Below are 18589 nucleotides of genomic sequence, written 5' to 3' on the forward strand. Positions count from 1 at the left end.
TATAATATAAATACATAATTATGAAACAAAATTATAAATATAAAGAAAAGAAGACATAAAAAATACAAGTATTTATTATACTTACCTCTATGATGCCAAAATGAGTGCCTAAGCCCTAAGGTCATCCACTATATTTCTACTATTGTCAAAGAAGAATGAAGCTCACCGCTGCCGGAGCAAAATGGTCACATGGATCAGTGGTTCTTCCTTGATTCTTTCTCAAAGCCCTTTCTTAAAACCCTTGACAAAATCCAAACCCTGTTTGTGATCGTGTTTTTGTTTTGTTTGTTTTGGTTAATTTTGGTGGAGTAAAGCTGACCCCATACATCTCAAGTGTTAACAAAACCACACCTATCAATAAAAAATCTATATTTGGAATCTTCATCAAGTAATTTTAAAATGTGTTTAAAAAAAAAAAAAAAAACCCATAAGGCGCCATTTCACATAAGGCGGAGCACTGCCTTACCATCTCTAGACCGCATTAGCGCCAAGGTGCTGGTAAGGCAACGCCTTAACAGTGCCTTAAAAGTTGCCTTACCAGCGCCTTAAAAACTATGCTTGTGATATTACTTATATGTATTTCAATAGGTATCAAAAGCCTCTTCCTTAGTATCAGGCAAAAATTGAATCCAAATTGTCTGAAGCGAGCGGAGAGGTGCAGTGAACAACCAATGGCTGGAGGGCCCGGCCATGCACCCCAACCGTTGGATGCTCACTGCACCTCATCGCCTCATTGCAGACGATTTTGACAACAAAAACATGTGGCCCTAAATATACTAGGTCCAAAGGCCCATTTTTTCCTTTTTTCCCCGTCTCTACAATTCCTTCATTTCTTCATTAATTTTTTTTCTTCTTGGCCAAGCTCCACTCACTCTACGAAATATTATAATGGAAAAAACATATTTACAAAGTTATTGAAGGTAAAAACATTTTATACATCTAGTAGCTTGATTGACGAGAGAAGAAATACAACTACATGAAAAAAAAAACTGATGTTTACAGACCTTAATGTCCTTCCGTAAAACTAGTTTGGAGAGCTTAAAATGTGCGGTCGGTCCATCAGGCAAGCCAATGATTAGAAGAGCATCTATGGAACAAGCCCACAAAAGAAATGGGTGAAGACTAAAGTGACCACAACGTCGATATATAAAAACATTTAAAACATGAACAAACTATCAGACAGACTTCACATAATATAACTGAACAGCATCAAAATGGATCTACGGGAACACAAGGCAGCCAAAACATCACGTAGATTGCAAGATTATGAAACACTTCAAAGCAGAGTAACATTTACCTGGCTCCCTGCGATTAGTATGGACAACTATAAGAGAAGTGAAGTCGTCGTTCTTTGCATAATCCACAATCTACAACAAAAGAATAAAATCATCCCTTTCAGCTTATAGTACAGAGGCTCTTAAGTAGCAATATGGCAATTATCATCAAATGAGAACCTTTTTCAAGTCATAGGTTCCTCTTTTATAATAGTGTGCATTTGGGATTACTGAGAGTAATTCTGAGATAAATGTGGGTCCTCTCTGCAATGAAGCAATATATATAGCCAGTGATGAGATTACCAAACCAAAAAACCACTCAGAAAAAAACTCCAATGCTAATAAAAACAGTTATGTTGACATTGCAGGAAGCTGAAGATGTAGTAGCATCCATGCAATGTTCACCAACTTTTTACAGAAGCAAATAAAGAAGGATCAACAACGTACAGTAGAATTGAAACGACAAGTAGTGATTAATATCTTTGGAGTACGTTCCCTTTTAAGAATCGCGCTAAACTCATCGACATCATTTGCCGCAAATAGCTGTGCATTTGAATCACAGGTAAGAAAGCATTAACATATATATAAATATAACTGTATATATATAGAGAGAGAGAGAGAAAGAGAGAGAGAGAGAGAGAGAGAGAGAGAGAGAGAGAGAGAGAGAGAGAAACAAGTAAAAGATAAGCATCATCATAAAACTGCTCCTGTTGAAAGATCAAAGAACAGAGAGAGAGAGAGAGAGAGAACTACCAACTGTTATACACCAAGATATGGTAATGGTCGGGGAAAAATATTATATAACACAAACAGACAAAAAAAAGGGTGTAACCAGTGAATGAGGCTCTGACACATACAAACACAGGGATATATAGTTCCCAACCTCAAACCTATAACAATGTACGAGCAGAATATTACATATATCAGCAAAACAGGCACAGCAAAATTGAGCTGATTTTTCTTACAAGACCCCTGTGGGAGTTTCTATGGGTCGTGGGGTTCACACAGAAGCAAGAGATTTGACAGCCTGGGCCAAACAGCCTTCTGTTTTTCGTACATTTGTTTTCTCCATTTTTGGTATGAGGTGTATTTTGGTAGCATGGCTTCAATTATTTTGGTTCCAGGTCAAATTTGAGTCCGATCAATGTTAATGTTATTTTGGTTTAATTTTAGACTGCCAATTTCATCAATGTTATTTGAATCGTCCTTGTTTTATTTTTAAACAGTCTAAAAAGACTTTTGAGTCTTACGCTCTCGCCTTTGTCTTATTTCAAAGCTGTCTAGTTACACTTGCAGGAAGACCAATGATAATCGGAGTCCAGGGAACGTTATGGTCAAAATACTGACAAGGTCTAAGCATGGTTTAAAGTATCTCCAATACGTATCTTAAATTTAACCGACCGATACGATACACACTGATACAATACATGAAATTTTTAAAATCCTTTCGTATCGATATGTATCCTACGATACATACCAATATGCACCGATACATCGCCGATACACACTAATACAATGCTATACGTACCGATATGCACCGATACTCCATGGAAAATATAAAATCGTGGTGAAATATACGTTTCGATATGTATCGATCAGTCCGTATCGGTGAGTATCGGTATGTATCGATCAGTACGTATCGATCGGTACATATTGTTGGGTATCAATACGTATCGGTGAGTATCAGTATGTATCGATCGATACGTATCGATGAGTATCGGTACGTATCAGTATGTACTGATACAGTGCACTACAGTCATATAAAGGCCAAGATGGGTAATTTTTTAGAAAAACAAGATTTTTTTAGGGGTTTTTGTTCCAAAGTTGCTGACAGCCATATTTCTCTCTAACTAAAGTGGAATCAACGTTGGAAACAAGGATTTTACATTTATGGGACAACTACAAACCTTGAATTCTTAGTGCGATACCCTCAATTTAGTGTTTATGCATAATACATGTTATCAATAGATTTTTTTAACAATTTTTTTATGCAAAAGTGTTAAAAAAGTGTTTCCTATACATTTATGTGCGTATCTTTTGCGTATCTCCGATACGATACGATACCCTCCGATACTTATCTTAATTTTGGCCGACCAATACGGCGACTGATACCGATACTTTAATCCTTGGGTCTAAATTGTATATTTCATTTTATTTTGGCCGAAATTCACAAACATGGTGTAAAGTCCCCCAAAATATCTCAGTCCAGAAAATGGGGATGCATAGTTAATTTTGTTAATTTCAGTTTGTTTCATAAATTTCAGGTGAAACATCAATTTTGACAAAAATTTACTCAATCCCATAAAATCAGAGTAAAAAATGGTAATCACCCAGATTTTCTCAAGGAGATCCCTGGACTATAAATCAAAAATCCATGCCTCAACAACTTAGGATAAGGTGTGAATCCGGAAGTGGTCTTTAGTTACCAAATCAATGGTCTACGTAGGAGCCTATGAGTAAACATTTACCTTATGTACTTCAATTGTGATAGATGAGAACATACATCATTGAAATTAAAATAGCTTTCAAACTCTTAAGTGTTACCACATAGAAACATTTACAGCAATCAAAATATTTTGTGCTAAACATGTAAACTCAGACACCTAGATCCATCAGATTCTGATGCAGATGCCTTAGCCTGGCTGGACCGCAACGGCCCTCTTTGGAAACCTAAGCCGAGATACAACTGGCCTAGCAAGTTTTGTGGTCTAAACGGGGCTGGTACCTACCTAGGAGTAATCTTCTTTTATTGTAAGGGATATGAACATATGATTTCTTAGTGTCCTAACCAATTGGTAGCTCACATTGATAAAGAATCTTTTATACCCTTTGCACCAGAAGAGAGACAAAAGACAGAGGCAGTACTTCTAGAGGCTGAGTGTGAGTGTGAGTGTGAGTGTGAGCCTAATGAGGTCGTTGACAGTGCTAGTGATAGTGAGCGTCAGCAGTGCTATGTTATTCGTCCTCTCTTGACTACATAGAAAGTTCCAGATGGAGAAGATTAGTGACGTAACAATATCTTTCAGAGCACAGTGTGATGCAATATCAGATTGTGTACTATGATGATGATGGCGGAAATTATACCAACGTTGTCTCTGAAGACGTTCGCAGGTCAGATTTAAAGACATAGCCTCATCTAAATCCCTACAAGGTTGCATGGATGAAAACACAAATCTCAAGATTAATGAAAGGTGTTTGCTCACATACTCCATCGATGGACTAATTGATCAAGTGCAATGTGATGTCCTTACTCTGAAAGTCTGTTGATGCAGATTCATCACCGAAATAGGCTTGTTTTATTATGAATAAGTCTAGGGTTGGATTGTATATGTGTTAGGCCTTCAATCCATGTGGTTTGGAGTGTAATGGGCCACTTTTATGGTTCTAGACTAGGGGGATTAAGGTTGCATACGGGATTAACTAGATTGCTTCCTTTTCCGTTAGTTTCGTTTTAGTTCGGTTCAGTTTAAGTTGTTAGACTTTGATATTTCTTAGGAGTTAAGTAATTAGTTGTTAGTTTCCTTTTCCATTGTTTCTATTTTCAGTTTTTAGAAACTTATGTAATATGCAATCAATTGCGGGGTTTCCTATTTCAAAATCTTCCGATTTCTAGGCTGTATTCCCTCCCCCATTATCACTATTAATGCAAAGCTAGGAGGCTCCCATAGCTAAGCGAATTGAAGAAAACAATTGTTGTAGCTGCTGGTGCCTTCTCCACGGAGATTTGTCTTGTGTTTGATCAAGGCTGATGGAACTGGTGTTTGATCCAGTTGACTCTCTGCGTGGGGAAGCCCGAGAGGTCCTCTTCCTTAGCTTATCTTCTTCTTCTTTCAACTACTTAATGCGCTATTGGTCTACTCAAGTTCCTCCAGGTATTAGATTCAATTTTACTTTCAGTTCTCCTCAGTTTTCCATTAGTTTCCTAATTGGTTCACACTTTCCCTGAACCACTTTCAGCCATCAGTTTTGGCTGAAATCAAGGTTGAAGCTTCCCCCATACCTGTATGAGACTCGACCCAAGTCTGGTCCGATTCTGACCAGCCAATTAGGAGTTATTATTTGAGTCTGGAAACTTGCTGCCTGAGACACTTCCAGCCATTACTTTTGGCTGACATTTGGACCTAAACCCCCTCTCATCTAGTACTCCACTCGATCCAACTTGCAAGTCATTCTGACCTGTAGCTTGTGAGATACTCAAAATTACCCTATCCTTGTCCTATAGTGATTTTTACCCAGTTTACAGACCTGAAACCAGAAACGGTAGAGCAGTTCTGATCTCTATTGTTTCCTGTGATATTTCTTCATGTTTATGGATCTGTTTAAAGACTCTCTCAGTACCTAAAATATCCTTTCATAGTTGGTTATAATCTGATTTCAAAATCCTTCACTTCTGGGCTCGATAACCTGATTTCCAGAACTGATTTGCTTCCTTATCTCTGATCTATTTGTATTGCTGTTCTACCTTGGTTAACTGGTTGTTCTTTGATAAGTATATGCAGTTTGGGATTAGGTTGGCCTTGCCAATACTAGTTCTACGTTATCTGTCACAAATAGGTTTGATTGTACATCTTTCTGATATATATGAGGTATCCTCCGGATAATTCAAATCGAAGCAATTGGATGTCCAACTCGGGCCTATATGACATGACGACCGATGAATAGAAATACTCCACCTTTGTCATATATGCCATACATCATACTAGATATATATCATATTCATGAAATACGATTCACTTTAAAGATGCCTTCTTGGTGTAATGGTAGCCGCTTGAGACTCAAAGATCAGTATGGCAGAGGGACTTTCCCTCATCCAAAGGAGGTGGTTATCCAAGGAAGAATGAAATTCATTTGATTCCAGCAACATGGGATATAGAAACTGGATCAGAAAGAGATGCTTAAACAGTGGCAGCAACAAGCCCTGAAGCATAAACTATAGTTGTTGGCTCGAGAGATGGGTAAAAGAAATTTCCACCCAGGATTTAATAGATGGGTCCATTCTCATCCTAGGCAAAGTCCATCTCATTGTGATAGGAATGATAGCTGGCTTATCTCTATTTGTTCGATTTTTTATATGATTGATGTCTCCTTTTTTGCTTTTTTCAAGGAATATTGAAAAAATTTCTTCCACTTTCTCCAAATGTACGAAACTCCGATTCATATTTTTCCTATAGAAATCTCAGATCAACGATAGAACAAGATCCATTTTACATCATATCTAAGGGATTCCTTGGTGCGGTACGAAAAAGCAATGTCACTCGATCATTATCAAACTAACTGCAAGAAACCCCCTCCTTTTCAGTTTTGGGGGATAAAGGAGGAAAGAGAGACTAATAAAAGGCATTCAACCTCAGCATAACTCAAAACTAGGGTTCAAACTCGATAGAGGGAGAACAGAAATAAAAATGTGGTTCTAGGGTACAAAACAAAATCATATAAACAAGATATTTAAATGTGTATTGGGAGGCAAAGGGTTGAGAAACTCAACGCCACTATTCAAGAACAAATTGGAGCCAGGCCTTCTTTTCACACTATTATGGATACAAAAATAATGGGAAAAATTCAATTGTCAATTGCTCTGATAATGATAGGAAGGCCAAGCATTATGGTTGTGAGATGCATATTCTTTTCAACATGGTGGGCTTGAGATGAAGTTTCTTCAGGCAAAAGATCTTCCATTTATCAAACTCAACCGAATAACTGATACATTTTTCCTCCAGCAAGTTGACTCATACGGAATTCTTGGACCTCATCCAAACTCAACGAAATTGAGTTCTTTTCAAAGGAAGAGAGATGATGGATTTGCCTTAGCCTAGCTGGATTTGAACGACCCTCTATGGAAACCTAAGCCAAGACTCAACCAGCCCAGCCTGGTTTTTTGGTCTAAAGGGGGCTGGTAGACTACCTAGGAGTAATCTTCTTTTACCGTAATCTTTTGTTCTGGATAGATTACATAGGAGATAGTTTTCTTGTCATAAGAGTAGTTATATTTCTTTGTTGGAGTTTTGCTTGTTTGTTAGAATATTACAATGGATTCTTAGATTTGAAAATTTGAATTAATAATAGTTGCCTGATTACCTGCGTAGTGTGATCGTCTTCTACCTTTCTTTGTTTCCTCTTTCCCCTATGCTCTACACTCTTTCTTTTCCTATTCCCAAGCCTTGGCAACCCTTCTATTTCAACACTGTAGCAGGGTCACCTCCATCTTGTCTGCTAGTGATCATCTCAAGAAATTTAAATTGTTAGATGAAAGCTTGAGCAGATTGGATTAGCTAAGATTTAGAGAGCTTAGTGATTCACATGCTAGAATCTCGAACCCTATCGTCCCTTCCACCGTGAGATCAAGCACTGTAGCAAATCTTCTGGGTTCTCTTTTGCCAGCACAAATCCAGGACAGTTTTTATACAGCAATGAGATTACAGTAGGGTTGTGAGTGCCGGAGTTTCAAGCTCACATTTGTATCTCAAGTCCTTACCCGCCGGACAGGAGATCCCCTATCAGTATCATAACCCCTGATCCTTGTTATTTTTCGTTACCCAGAGGTTGAAGACAACCCTGTCATCTTTCAACCCCCCCCCCAACGAATTATCCCCCTTTATCCAAGCAAGCCGAGGCTCGAAAGGTTTACTAGAACAAGGCTGCCTTTAGGTAGGGAGGTGCCTACTGCACTACCGCATCAAAGCATGCTAACGCAGCAATCAAACTACTGCACGTTAGCACCAGCGGTTACAAGGTCTGCAAGCCGTTAACTTAAGGCCATGCAGGGAGCCTTTGGCTTCCGCTAAACGCCCTTGCCTCCGGCATCCGTCCATCCTATTTCCTATACTTCCCCTCCCCTATCTTTTATTTCCTTTAAATCTTATTTCTCTATTCTTCCAAGAATACCCTCCCCTCCCCTCATTCATACGTGTTTTCCATTTCCTTTTCTTTTTGTGGCCTTGACATTGATGTGGACCCGAATCAAAATAACCCTTATTGGGTGGCTTGTGGGCCAACCAAACAATTCATCCCAATTATAAACAAGCAGTGGCAGCATTGTAATTAGTGGAAGGTTAAACCACAATATACTGGAACCAATAAGGACAAGTAACATATGAATGAAAGGGGTGGTTTTGGAATGAAAAGTGAAATATGGATAGAAAGTGATAAAGGAAAAAGGGAAGGGTAAAATAGTAAGGCGGTAAGAAATAAGGTTTTAATACCCAAAGGATGAAGGAATCTTCAACCCATCAAGGGCAAAGGCAGAAAATCCAGCACCTTGCAAAGGAGAGAACTTCTCGATGCTTCAGTCGATCCTGCTTTCTCTAGGGAAGTTAGTAATGAAGATCTCTATTGAATGCACATCATTATCAGCCCTAGTGTTACACCAGAGAATGGAATCTGATGTCTGAAACTGTAAATGGCGGAGGGCAAATCTGCAATTCAGTACTACAGCAAGGTTTGGGACTATGATTCCACAAGTATTGCCACCCTAGGGTAAGTAGGCAAATCTCCAAATTTCAATCCAAACTGATAGAACCCCAACAAGTTCAATCCCAAAGTTCGGGACTGCCGGTATCTATACTCAGAACAGGAGAAGAAGAACAATGAGAAAGTAAGGGGAAGGATCACACAAGCCACACCACATAGGCACTCCAAAACTCAACTATTCAATTAATTCTCTAATCTAATCCCAATTGTTGGGTACAGGAAAATTTATGAAGTGAAATAACTCGTAATCCTAATCTAAAACTGAAATTAAACTTGACTCAAACTTGAACTCATAAAATTGAAAAAAATCCTAAATCGACTCTACCATTAATTAACCTATTAAAACTAATATTGAAGATTACAAAATAAACCAAATAATAAAGTAAACTAAAATATCCTATTGGTCCCAAAAACCAATTGAACCCGGTTCATCACAATCCGGATTCCTAAACGGGTTGGAGCCGACCCATGGAAATGTTCCTGCATCAGGCATTCACTAAATTACAGCACTTCCACCACTTACATTATTAGAGTTTCCACTTGCTATTTTGCATTAATTAAGTGTTGCGCAGTGATAAAAAAATTCAGATTTCCCTACTCCTAATACATGAATTGTTTAGTGTTTTGGAACCCTGTGACTGCACCAGATTCCCACCAGTTACCCTTGGAAACACTAGCCAATTTCCCTAAGCGTGATTGCTTAGAAACCAACTCCCCTAGTGTTTCTATGCTGCCAGTCCCAAGCTCAGATAAAAGAGGAGGTTTGGTTTGTCAGGTCAGGAGCCGGCATAAAAAACCAAAGCCAAACATTTTATCATGCATCCTAGAAATTTTTTTTTTTTTTTTTTTGGTGAAAAAGGATCCATGTAGCCAAACCCTTTTAGTTGGAATAACGCCGAGTTGAGTGTGACTGCTTGGAAACAGGAACTATAATTGCATTGAAACCCTAGGTGTGATTGCTAAGTATTCTCTTCAATTCTGTTTTTACTTTTTTCCTTTTCCTTTTTTCAAAAACTATTTCCTGCAATCAAAACATTTTCTAGATCCATCATACTCCCACAAGTTACCCTATATGAATGAAGTCTGCTTAGGACATGCCTCAGTACACAAATTGTGTATACAGACACAACTACTCAGAAGTATAACTTTCTTAAAATTATAAAAATTGAAATAGAGATAGTTAATATAGCATATGAACACCATCTTGCTATATCATGAGATTAAACAGTTAAGTGACTCTAGTAGTTACAGAAATTTCCAGGGAGACTTGAGGAACCCCAGTAGTTAGCACTGATTATTTATCCTTGTGCTTCCAACTGTCAAAAGCACATTGGACTTCTCTTTTATAAATACATTTCTCTTTCATAGCAATTAGTTTAATACGTGTTTAAAATTTCATTACGAACAATTTTAATGTGCTGTCAACTGTTAAAATGACAACTTCGAACCTCAGAATGCTCAAATTTAGAGTCAAGAAATTTAAAACCATATCGGCTGTGACAAGTATAATATTCTATACTTTAATCACAGCATCTCTGTCTGTCAGCTACACTTTTCTACTAGTAATTACTCATTTTTCCCCTTTTGTCATCTTTAATTTTCCTAATAAAAATTATATAGCAACTACCTACCAATATGGATCCTATGGTACTAAAGTAATAGATGTAAGAAACATCACAATAATAGGCATATGTAATCCATTTCAACTAGTTCTAGTATTTTCAAACAACATCTGATGATTCTTTGTATGTGTCACAGACAATCTTCATGTTTCCAAATTAAAACATAAACGTGTAATGTAAACTTTTCAAAAGAAAAATTATTCAGGAAACAGAGGCAACCTCTTCGTCGTCAGGCATACAGACTGTCTCATCGGATTCCCTTGTGTTCTCAATTGTACGAGGGACCTTCTTCAGTGGAGGCTGCAGAAGATTTTAAGAAGGAAAAAAACAGTAGAAAGTGTCAGTGAAGCTTGCTAATTCAAATCCAAAACTCTAAAACCTAAACATCAATGTAGACATTAAATTATTATTTACTGAAGATAAGAGCTCGGGTCTCATAACTAGTACAACCTCTTCGCCAAGCTCAAGAGCTCTCTTCTCCGCAGCATCACGAGCTTTGGTCTTTTTACGCTTCTCAAGCTTTTTCTCGCGTTTAAGCTTAGCGTGAACAGCAGACCTCTTCTCTTTGTTCTTTATCAGTGAAGGGAGTAACTGTCTCTTCTTCAGCTGCGGCTGTTCTTCCTCTGCTAAAGCTTCTCCTTCGCTTTTCTTTCTCTTCCCAACCATTCTTTCCAATATCTCTCTCTCCCCAATGAGAGCCTGATAGACAGGATAAAGGCAACCCTGCAAGTGAAAAATTGTTTCCATAGGAACGCAAGACATGAGAGAGAGAGAGAGAGAGAGTATCCAATACAAACATGATGCATTCTTGGAGAAACGGTAGAGGGTTTAGCGAATTCACCGAAGGGGGCATTCTTTCTTCGATGTTTGCTGCTAGTGAAGGTCAAACTAAGTTTGAGATTAGGCTTAGAGTGGGAGGTGCAGAGAAAGAATTTGTCAAAAAAGGGCAAGAGGCCTGGAGGAGGAACCATAGTTAAAACAGGAATGGTAAACAAAGGGTGTTCTGTATAGGCGTGTTTTAAACGGATCAAAACATGAACAGGTTGGTCAAACCTTTTGAGAATGACAAAAAATGAAAACAGATGGTATGGGTTTAATTTTTAAACAGTTATATTTGAAAAATATGATACCAAAAAGACAGCAACATAAACACATAAATTGGGAAATAATCACCTAAATACCTGCATCCACATTTTAAAGCAACTACAACAGCCAAAATAAAAGCAGATAGTATCCATATTCCATTCCAAATTCACAACTTATTATATCATCCAAAATACATCATCCCAAGATCAATAAAAGATCCAAAATACATCATCCGAATATCCAATATCCTCCATATACATCATCCAAAATGCATCCAATATCATTCAAAGAACTTGAAAAGCCATAAAACAAATGTTTGTGTAAAAGGGTGATGGAAAAGAAATGTTGTCATCATCCATGAAAACCATTGTGACATTTTCGGTAATATATCAATTTGGTCTTGCATGGAAAGAGGGGTTGGCAGGAACTTCTAAAGTATCAATATGAACATAACAATGCCAAGTTGCCAACTTTAATGAAAATAAACTTATTAGTATGTAGCTACCATTGTCCAAACAAGAGAGTAAGATTGGGCACTACAGACAGTACAGCTACAGTACCACAGGTCTCCGTATCCCACAAGGAGAGAGAGTTTTAAGAATCTAACCTATTTCCCGCAGGTCGCTACTGTTCAAAGGAGTCATGGAACTGACAGTTGCTACGTCGGTCGCTGCGCCACTGCTTCTGTGGCCTTAGCACTGGCTGTCACTGCTCTAGAGTATGGTAAGCCCTAGCGCCACTGCCGCTGGGAGAGTGGGAGTGTAGAACGAGGGAGTGATGGGCTTTCAGGAGCAGGGATGCGTTTGAGCGGGCAAAGAAAATGTGAACTGAGAGTAAAGCGATGGGTTAGGGTTTTTTTTTTGGAATGGGTTGGGTGTCGGGTTTTTGTGATTTGATTTTGGCATTATATACGTTTTGGTTTGCTTTTGGTTCAGTTCTGTGGATTGGCAGTGGGATCCATAACCAAATGGAGTTCAGGATTGGTTCTGATATTGCATATAACCGAATCTGGTTGGTTCAGCTTGGATCTGGTTAGTATTCAGTTCCTGTATTCTATTCATATATTAGTTCCAGTACTCGGTTCCTATGTGGTTCCTTGCTGGTTTTTTGTGACCAAAGTTGATTGATTCGAAGCTTGCAATCAATTGGGCTCTGTACTGTAACGATTCTGTTTTTTAAACTTGATTCTAGGTCTCGCAAACTTTTTTGCATTTCTGTTTTTCTGGAGTGATTATGCATCTTAAATGCTGTATTGTAACCCACCCCCCCAAAAAAAAAAAAAGGAAAAAAGATTTTGTAACTGGAAGAAACAGAAACTTGTATGGTTCGCACTTAACAGAATCGTTTCTGTTAGAAACCAATATTTACATAAAATGCCATTTTCACCATGAGTGCCAATTCCTTGGATAATACAATACAGAGTTTTTATCTAATTCTTTGGATAATATAATAAATAAGCCAATTAACAAATTTAATAATATAAGAACATAATCATCAAAAGAACAGAAATTTAGCTCTAGGTATGCTAAATTAACATGAATTGAATCAAAAGAACAGCATCTGTGAAAGTAACTTTATAATTTGAGATCTTTAGAGCATTGCCATTATTAAATAATCCATTCAACATAGAGAAACAGATGTAATCTCAAACCAAACAGCCAGAAGCATGCTCTTCAAGCACTAAGAGATGCCTCTGCCTCTCAGGTATTGAGGTCATTCAACATTCCTTGACTTCATGGTTGTTTTTCCCCACTAGGGAATTATTTAATAATTAACGAGGTACTCATATTTCCCTGCAGGATGCTTTCAGACTTGGCAAAAAAAAGCAAAACAAGAAGCTCCAGCTGATTGTTTTGATCAATGTCTGGAGTTTCATCACCAAATGGTGCAAGCAGTGACTGACATGGAGTTAATTCAAGCAGCTACATGTAGTGAAATGGTTGAAGCCACTCTCGGTCGGATTAGAAACAAAGGAATAAAGACCCTCGCTGCCTCCGTAGATTACGAAGGCATTTCTCTTGCTGATGAAACTCTCTCCAGAATACTCATGAACACTAGCTTCAATGCAGAGAAAACGAAGGACAAGAAGAAAAATAAATCCGAAACCTCTGAATAAATTGATTGATGCCATTGTCGCTGAGGTGAAGCTCAAGCGACAATTATGAGCACCAGAAAGTGAGAGACCCTACAATCGACAGAAACAGTGTATTTTTCTCCTCTTTGATAGGATCTTAGCTACCCCCGGGAAGCCTTTCTTGAATGAGGATAGCAGAGACAGAGACAGAGACTGTGGGACAAAGAACAGCTGGTTGCATTGAGGTCTTTCAGAACAGGAAAGGGAGAGAGGCTACCGATTAATCCCCAATTCCATACTTGCCTAAATCGAACAAACATTCAAGCATAAAAACCATCAAAATCGATGCCCAAAATACCCTAAAATCGAACAATATCGCGTCCCACCGAAGCCTAAAATCGAGAGAGAGAGTCAACTTACCTTCGTGCACAGAGAAACCTCGACCTCGACCTCGACCTCGCTCTCGCTGGAACAACAGTAAAACTGCAAACTAAAAAAAAAAATTCAGCAGGGAGAGGGACAGAAAGAGTGAGAGTGTGAGAGAGAGAGGGACCGATCGCTTCACCTCGCCGACGTCAGATCGCAGACGATGAAGGAAGTGGGAGCTCTTGGTCGGGTTTACAATAAACCCTTGAATTCAAAGTATTGTTATGTTTAGAGCGCAAATTTCAGTTTTACCCCTCATACTTAAGTGAGTCTGCTGATAATCGATTCTGGGTAAGGGTGTTAATCGGTTCGGTTTTAGTAAAATGGTTCTATTTGGTTCGATTTACATATATTTTGACTGAAACCAAAATCGCACTATTTACTAAACTAGTGCACTTTCTGATACCGCAACTACTTAGTAAACGGTTTCGGTTTCCACGGTTTTTAAAAGGTTTCGATTTCACGATTTCGATTTCGATTTCGATTTATTTTATACGGTTTCTAAACGGTTAGCAATCAATTTGCTAGTTTATTCGCATGTTTACTAAAATTGCTTTTGATGATAAACGATTCAATTTTGAGAATTTGAAATGCAAACCATTATGTTTTGTTAAAACAGTCAAACAACTAAGCAAAATAAAATATTTTGATAGAAAATAGTTTCAAGCGCATCTAACAAGTCTCAAGCCCATCTAACAAGTCAGTAAGTAATGCTTACAGCAGGGATTTTCGCCCGCCCGCCCGCCCGCCCGCCAAATAATGTGTTATAATATTAGAAAATATATATTTAATATGCCATGGCATAAGCAGAAATTGCATTTTTATCAATATACATTCTACTTAGTACATTGGATTAATTTGATCGGCATTCCAAACAATGAGCAAACTACCTCTAGAATTACTTGTAGGCTTACAGCACTCAATCTTTGAATCAAATGAAATACTAATGATATTTTGCAACCACCTTATTTAATCTTTAAACATGTTAATCGGATCGATTTTGATGGTTTAAACGGTTCGATTTTCACGGTTTCAATTAGGTTTGAAACCAATGGGTTAAATGGATCGGTTCAATTTCAACCTGTTTAGCTAATCTGCCTGAAACTTGAAACCAAAACCGAAACATTTAATAAAAGGTTTTGCAATTTCGATGTAAATGACTCGGTTCTATTTTGGTAAATGATTTCGGTTTCAAATTCACATCTTTAATTTTGAGTGTGAGAAGCTTAAACTTTTCATGTTCCAAAAGAGGGACTCCAAAACCTAAAAGGTGGCCGGTTCATTTCAAAAAATATAACAAATTGAACTCGACTTACCATACAATTTTTACCCTATTTATGTTCTAAAAAAATGGAAAAACAACAGAATCCATTTTTTAGAATGTTATAGTACAGAGCCTTATGCATCGTTTGACAATGTTCAATTTCTGCATTTTCTTGTTCCAGCCTAAAAAGTGTTTGATAAAGTTGTTCCGTTTCACCCGTTTCTAGAAACATAAATCAAAATTTATGCCTATTTACAATTCTAGAAACAACTTTGACAAAACAAGTTGGACTTGTTTCGTTGTTTCTAGAAAAGAATTTGAGAAAAAAAAAGTTGTTGTACCCGATAAATCTCTAAACTATTTAAACCTAAAAAGAGGCAACCAAACTTTCTCCCCCTTTTAGGCATCCGATAATACTACTGGGTTTTTTAGGGGCATTATGTCTGCAAAAAACGTTTCGAGAAATGGTTTATCAAACACCAAAAATCCGTTTTTGTTTCCAAAAACGTGAAAATTTGTTTCTGTTGTTCTTAGACACAGAAACAGTAAAAACGTTATCAAATGATGCCTTAGTTTCCAGAACTATAGACCTTAAACAATAGCACTTTCTCTCGAGGACTTAAGTGGTGTTGATGGGCTCCCTAGGCCCATTGCTAATGGGTCAGACTAAAGCTCTTTTTTATAAAATTTATATTTATATTTATTACCTAATTTTAAGAAATCATTTGTGTTAATAAATTATAAACCATAAATAATAATCATTTGGTCATCATTTATATAATTGATTATATAATAAGAAATAAGTTTGGTAATGTCCATTTGCAAAATAAATTCTATAATTTCTAATTTCTCTAATTTTTTTAGTAATTTTATTGAACTTGTGGGATGCACTCAATTCTCTGTGCACCAACCCTTGAAGTGCAAATCTTATCCATTATTGTTGCATCAAAATCATCATTGCTTATCGCTTTCCCTATTGCTATATTGCACCAATGCTCATTAGCGCTTCCCATTGTCGCTTGCTTCAGCACTCAAGCACCTCTGTGGCTGCATGATGCATCCACTCAATGCTCTTCATTATAGCCTCTTCAACACTCCTTATCGTTGACTGCTACAAGTGCTCCAGCCTATCCACTATTGCAGGGACTCTACTAGGTAACCTTGCATACCCATCCATCGTCCACTGCTATTATCACCATTCATCTCTCCAATCCAACAATCGCACCATTGCTTTGATGTTCAAAGAATGATAGCAATCATCACACCCTCTGCAAACCCATCACACCCACCATTGCTTTGATGTTCAAAGAATGATAGCAATCATCAAATTTCAATAAGAGCAAGAAGAGAAAGTTTTAAACTCAAAACTTAAATGTTTAGATTCCAAATTCAGCTCAAAAAGGCATTTTATTATAGTCTCAAAGTTAACACACAATTAAAAAGCAATAATCATAGCTGAGAAGAGAGTTGCTCAGACTACTAAGCATGGAAACCAACTATGCAAATTATTGATACGGTTTTAGACTGCATGGAAACTAACAACAAAAATTATTGATACGGTTTCAAACTTTAGAAACACAAGAAGTAAATTAAAATGTAGGAGAGATATTATATAATGAACCAAGAGATCTAAGGAGAAATGGTGGAGGTTTGGTCAATGGGAGAAATCACAAGTGAAGAAATCCCAAATAAAAAGAAGCACACAGGCAATAGCAGAGAGAAAGAAGAAGACAGTAAGGATAAGAATTCTTTTTATAAGGGTAAAGAGACGTTTTTATCCTCTGTTTTGGGTCATTACAGCACGTGATCATTAAAAGTTAGCACAGAAATCAAAATAAAATGATTTGTCGCCACATCACTCTTCACCTATTTGTGATTTTTTATTTATTTGATTTCTAAATAAATAAAAATAAAGATTATAAATCATACAAAATACCTCCAAAAATAAAAATAGATCAGATAAATGCAAATATAATCATACCAATAACATCCTTCTTAGAAAATAGACCTATTTCTTCCCACCCCTCATTAATCCATTTCTCTCTAGTCGCAAATGTTGTACCCTTTGGGGTTGGACCATAGTTAGTTAAAATAGGAATAACAAAAAAAAAAAAAAAAAAAAAAAAAAACTTTGTTCAGTGCAGCATAGTAAAAACAGAAAATAAATAAATGAGACAGTAAAAAAAGGGTCATATTTTTTTAAAACCACCAAAAAGGGAAACGGACGTTTCAAATATGAGACTAAAAATGGCAATATACATAAATTTGGGAATTATTTGAGAGCATGCTATTCTAATTTTTGGGAGAGGGCATACTTTGGGTGATCATATTGTTAAACCCTGTCCTTAATATAGTTGATGGAAAATTGTATGTTCCATAATCACTATATAAGCAAGTGCCTGAAAGCAATATCATGTAAATTCAATCACATATTTACTTTGAAAGATAACTAAAACAAATATAAATTTCAATATGTTATAAACTAACAGTTAAAATAACACATTTCAAGTAAACAAGATGTTCAAATCTATTCTAAATTCAAATTTTAAACACATTAAAAAAAAAGGCTATGAGAACATGTGTTCCAAAAATTTAACCAATAGTAAAAGAACTCTAATTGTTATTAAAGAAGTCTAAAAATTAAAATTCAAGACTAGATAAAAAGTCCAAAGTAGATCCCATAGGATCCATCCCATCAATTCAAGTGTTTAGTGTATTGGGCTCATCTTCAACATATGTTTCTTCAAGTTTCTGCATCTCTAGCTCAACGTCTTCTTTTGACAAGTCTCTAAGAAAATCCAAATCAATGGGCTTGGTATCCTTAAGTTAGCACCTTTTATACTTCTCCCTCATCAAACAGTTAGTCTAATGTATACCAAATATTTAACATATCTGGGGCCAATCTATTTCTCTTATTTGATTGTGTTGCATCCTCAGCACTCCAATTCCTCTCATAAGGAGATGAACTACAAGGTTGACTCAAAATTCTCAAAGCGACCTTTTAAACCACAGTAAATGCATCACCCATAAATGTCCACCAAATACCTACAATTGAATGTAAATAAATGAGTATAAGAATGCTATATTAAATAATAAAATAACAACAAATGAAATAAACTAAAACACTTACTTGGATAGCTTCTTCTCATCATTGACATTCCTAAGATCCAGAAAACCCTTGTGTTCTTCAAGGGATACTCAATCATTTCATCAATCAACTGATCATGTTCTTCTCGAGTTAGCATTTTACCATAAGATAATTTTGTGCTGCCATAAGTTTTTTAAGTTTATATTAAGTTGTCATCATACATTAAAGCTGGATTTATAATATCGACAAACAATTGAACCTGATGAACAATGTTATTCGCCAACCTAT

The 18589-nt window shown here is 36.9% G+C and overlaps 1 protein-coding gene across 3 annotated transcripts; it reads right to left on the reverse strand.

Annotated features, from left to right (window-relative positions):
- Positions 1–896: 896 nt before the first annotated feature.
- Positions 897–14160, reverse strand: LOC122072103 (ribosome production factor 1-like). 3 transcript variants are annotated; one of them, XM_042636649.1, is made up of 8 exons: positions 14089–14160; positions 13944–14006; positions 10814–11086; positions 10583–10663; positions 1722–1817; positions 1455–1538; positions 1298–1367; positions 897–1087 (listed from the first exon to the last, which is right to left on the reverse strand). In XM_042636649.1, the coding sequence occupies exons 3-8, from the start codon at positions 11027–11029 to the stop codon at positions 912–914; spliced, it is 723 nt and encodes a 240-aa protein (XP_042492583.1). In that variant the 5' UTR covers positions 11030–11086; positions 13944–14006; positions 14089–14160; the 3' UTR covers positions 897–911. The 3 variants fall into 3 exon arrangements, with proteins under 3 accessions (XP_042492583.1, XP_042492584.1, XP_042492582.1); XM_042636650.1 differs by having other exon boundaries at positions 10814–11062; positions 14089–14159; XM_042636648.1 differs by lacking the exons at positions 13944–14006; positions 14089–14160 and adding an exon at positions 11205–12645.
- Between the last annotated feature and the right edge of the window lie 4429 nt (positions 14161–18589).

Source organism: Macadamia integrifolia, chromosome 2, assembly GCF_013358625.1.
Source record: "Macadamia integrifolia cultivar HAES 741 chromosome 2, SCU_Mint_v3, whole genome shotgun sequence".
Classification (NCBI taxonomy): Eukaryota; Viridiplantae; Streptophyta; class Magnoliopsida; order Proteales; family Proteaceae; genus Macadamia; species Macadamia integrifolia.

Bases quoted from the DNA above. Each gene is read 5' to 3' on its own strand.
- LOC122072103 (XM_042636648.1), bottom strand. The intron at 1,368-1,454 runs GTTCTCATTTGA...CTTTTGTTGTAG, and splicing joins GAACCTATGACTTGAAAAAG to ATTGTGGATTATGCAAAGAA. The intron at 1,088-1,297 runs GTAAATGTTACT...CTTGTTCCATAG, and splicing joins TACTAATCGCAGGGAGCCAG to ATGCTCTTCTAATCATTGGC.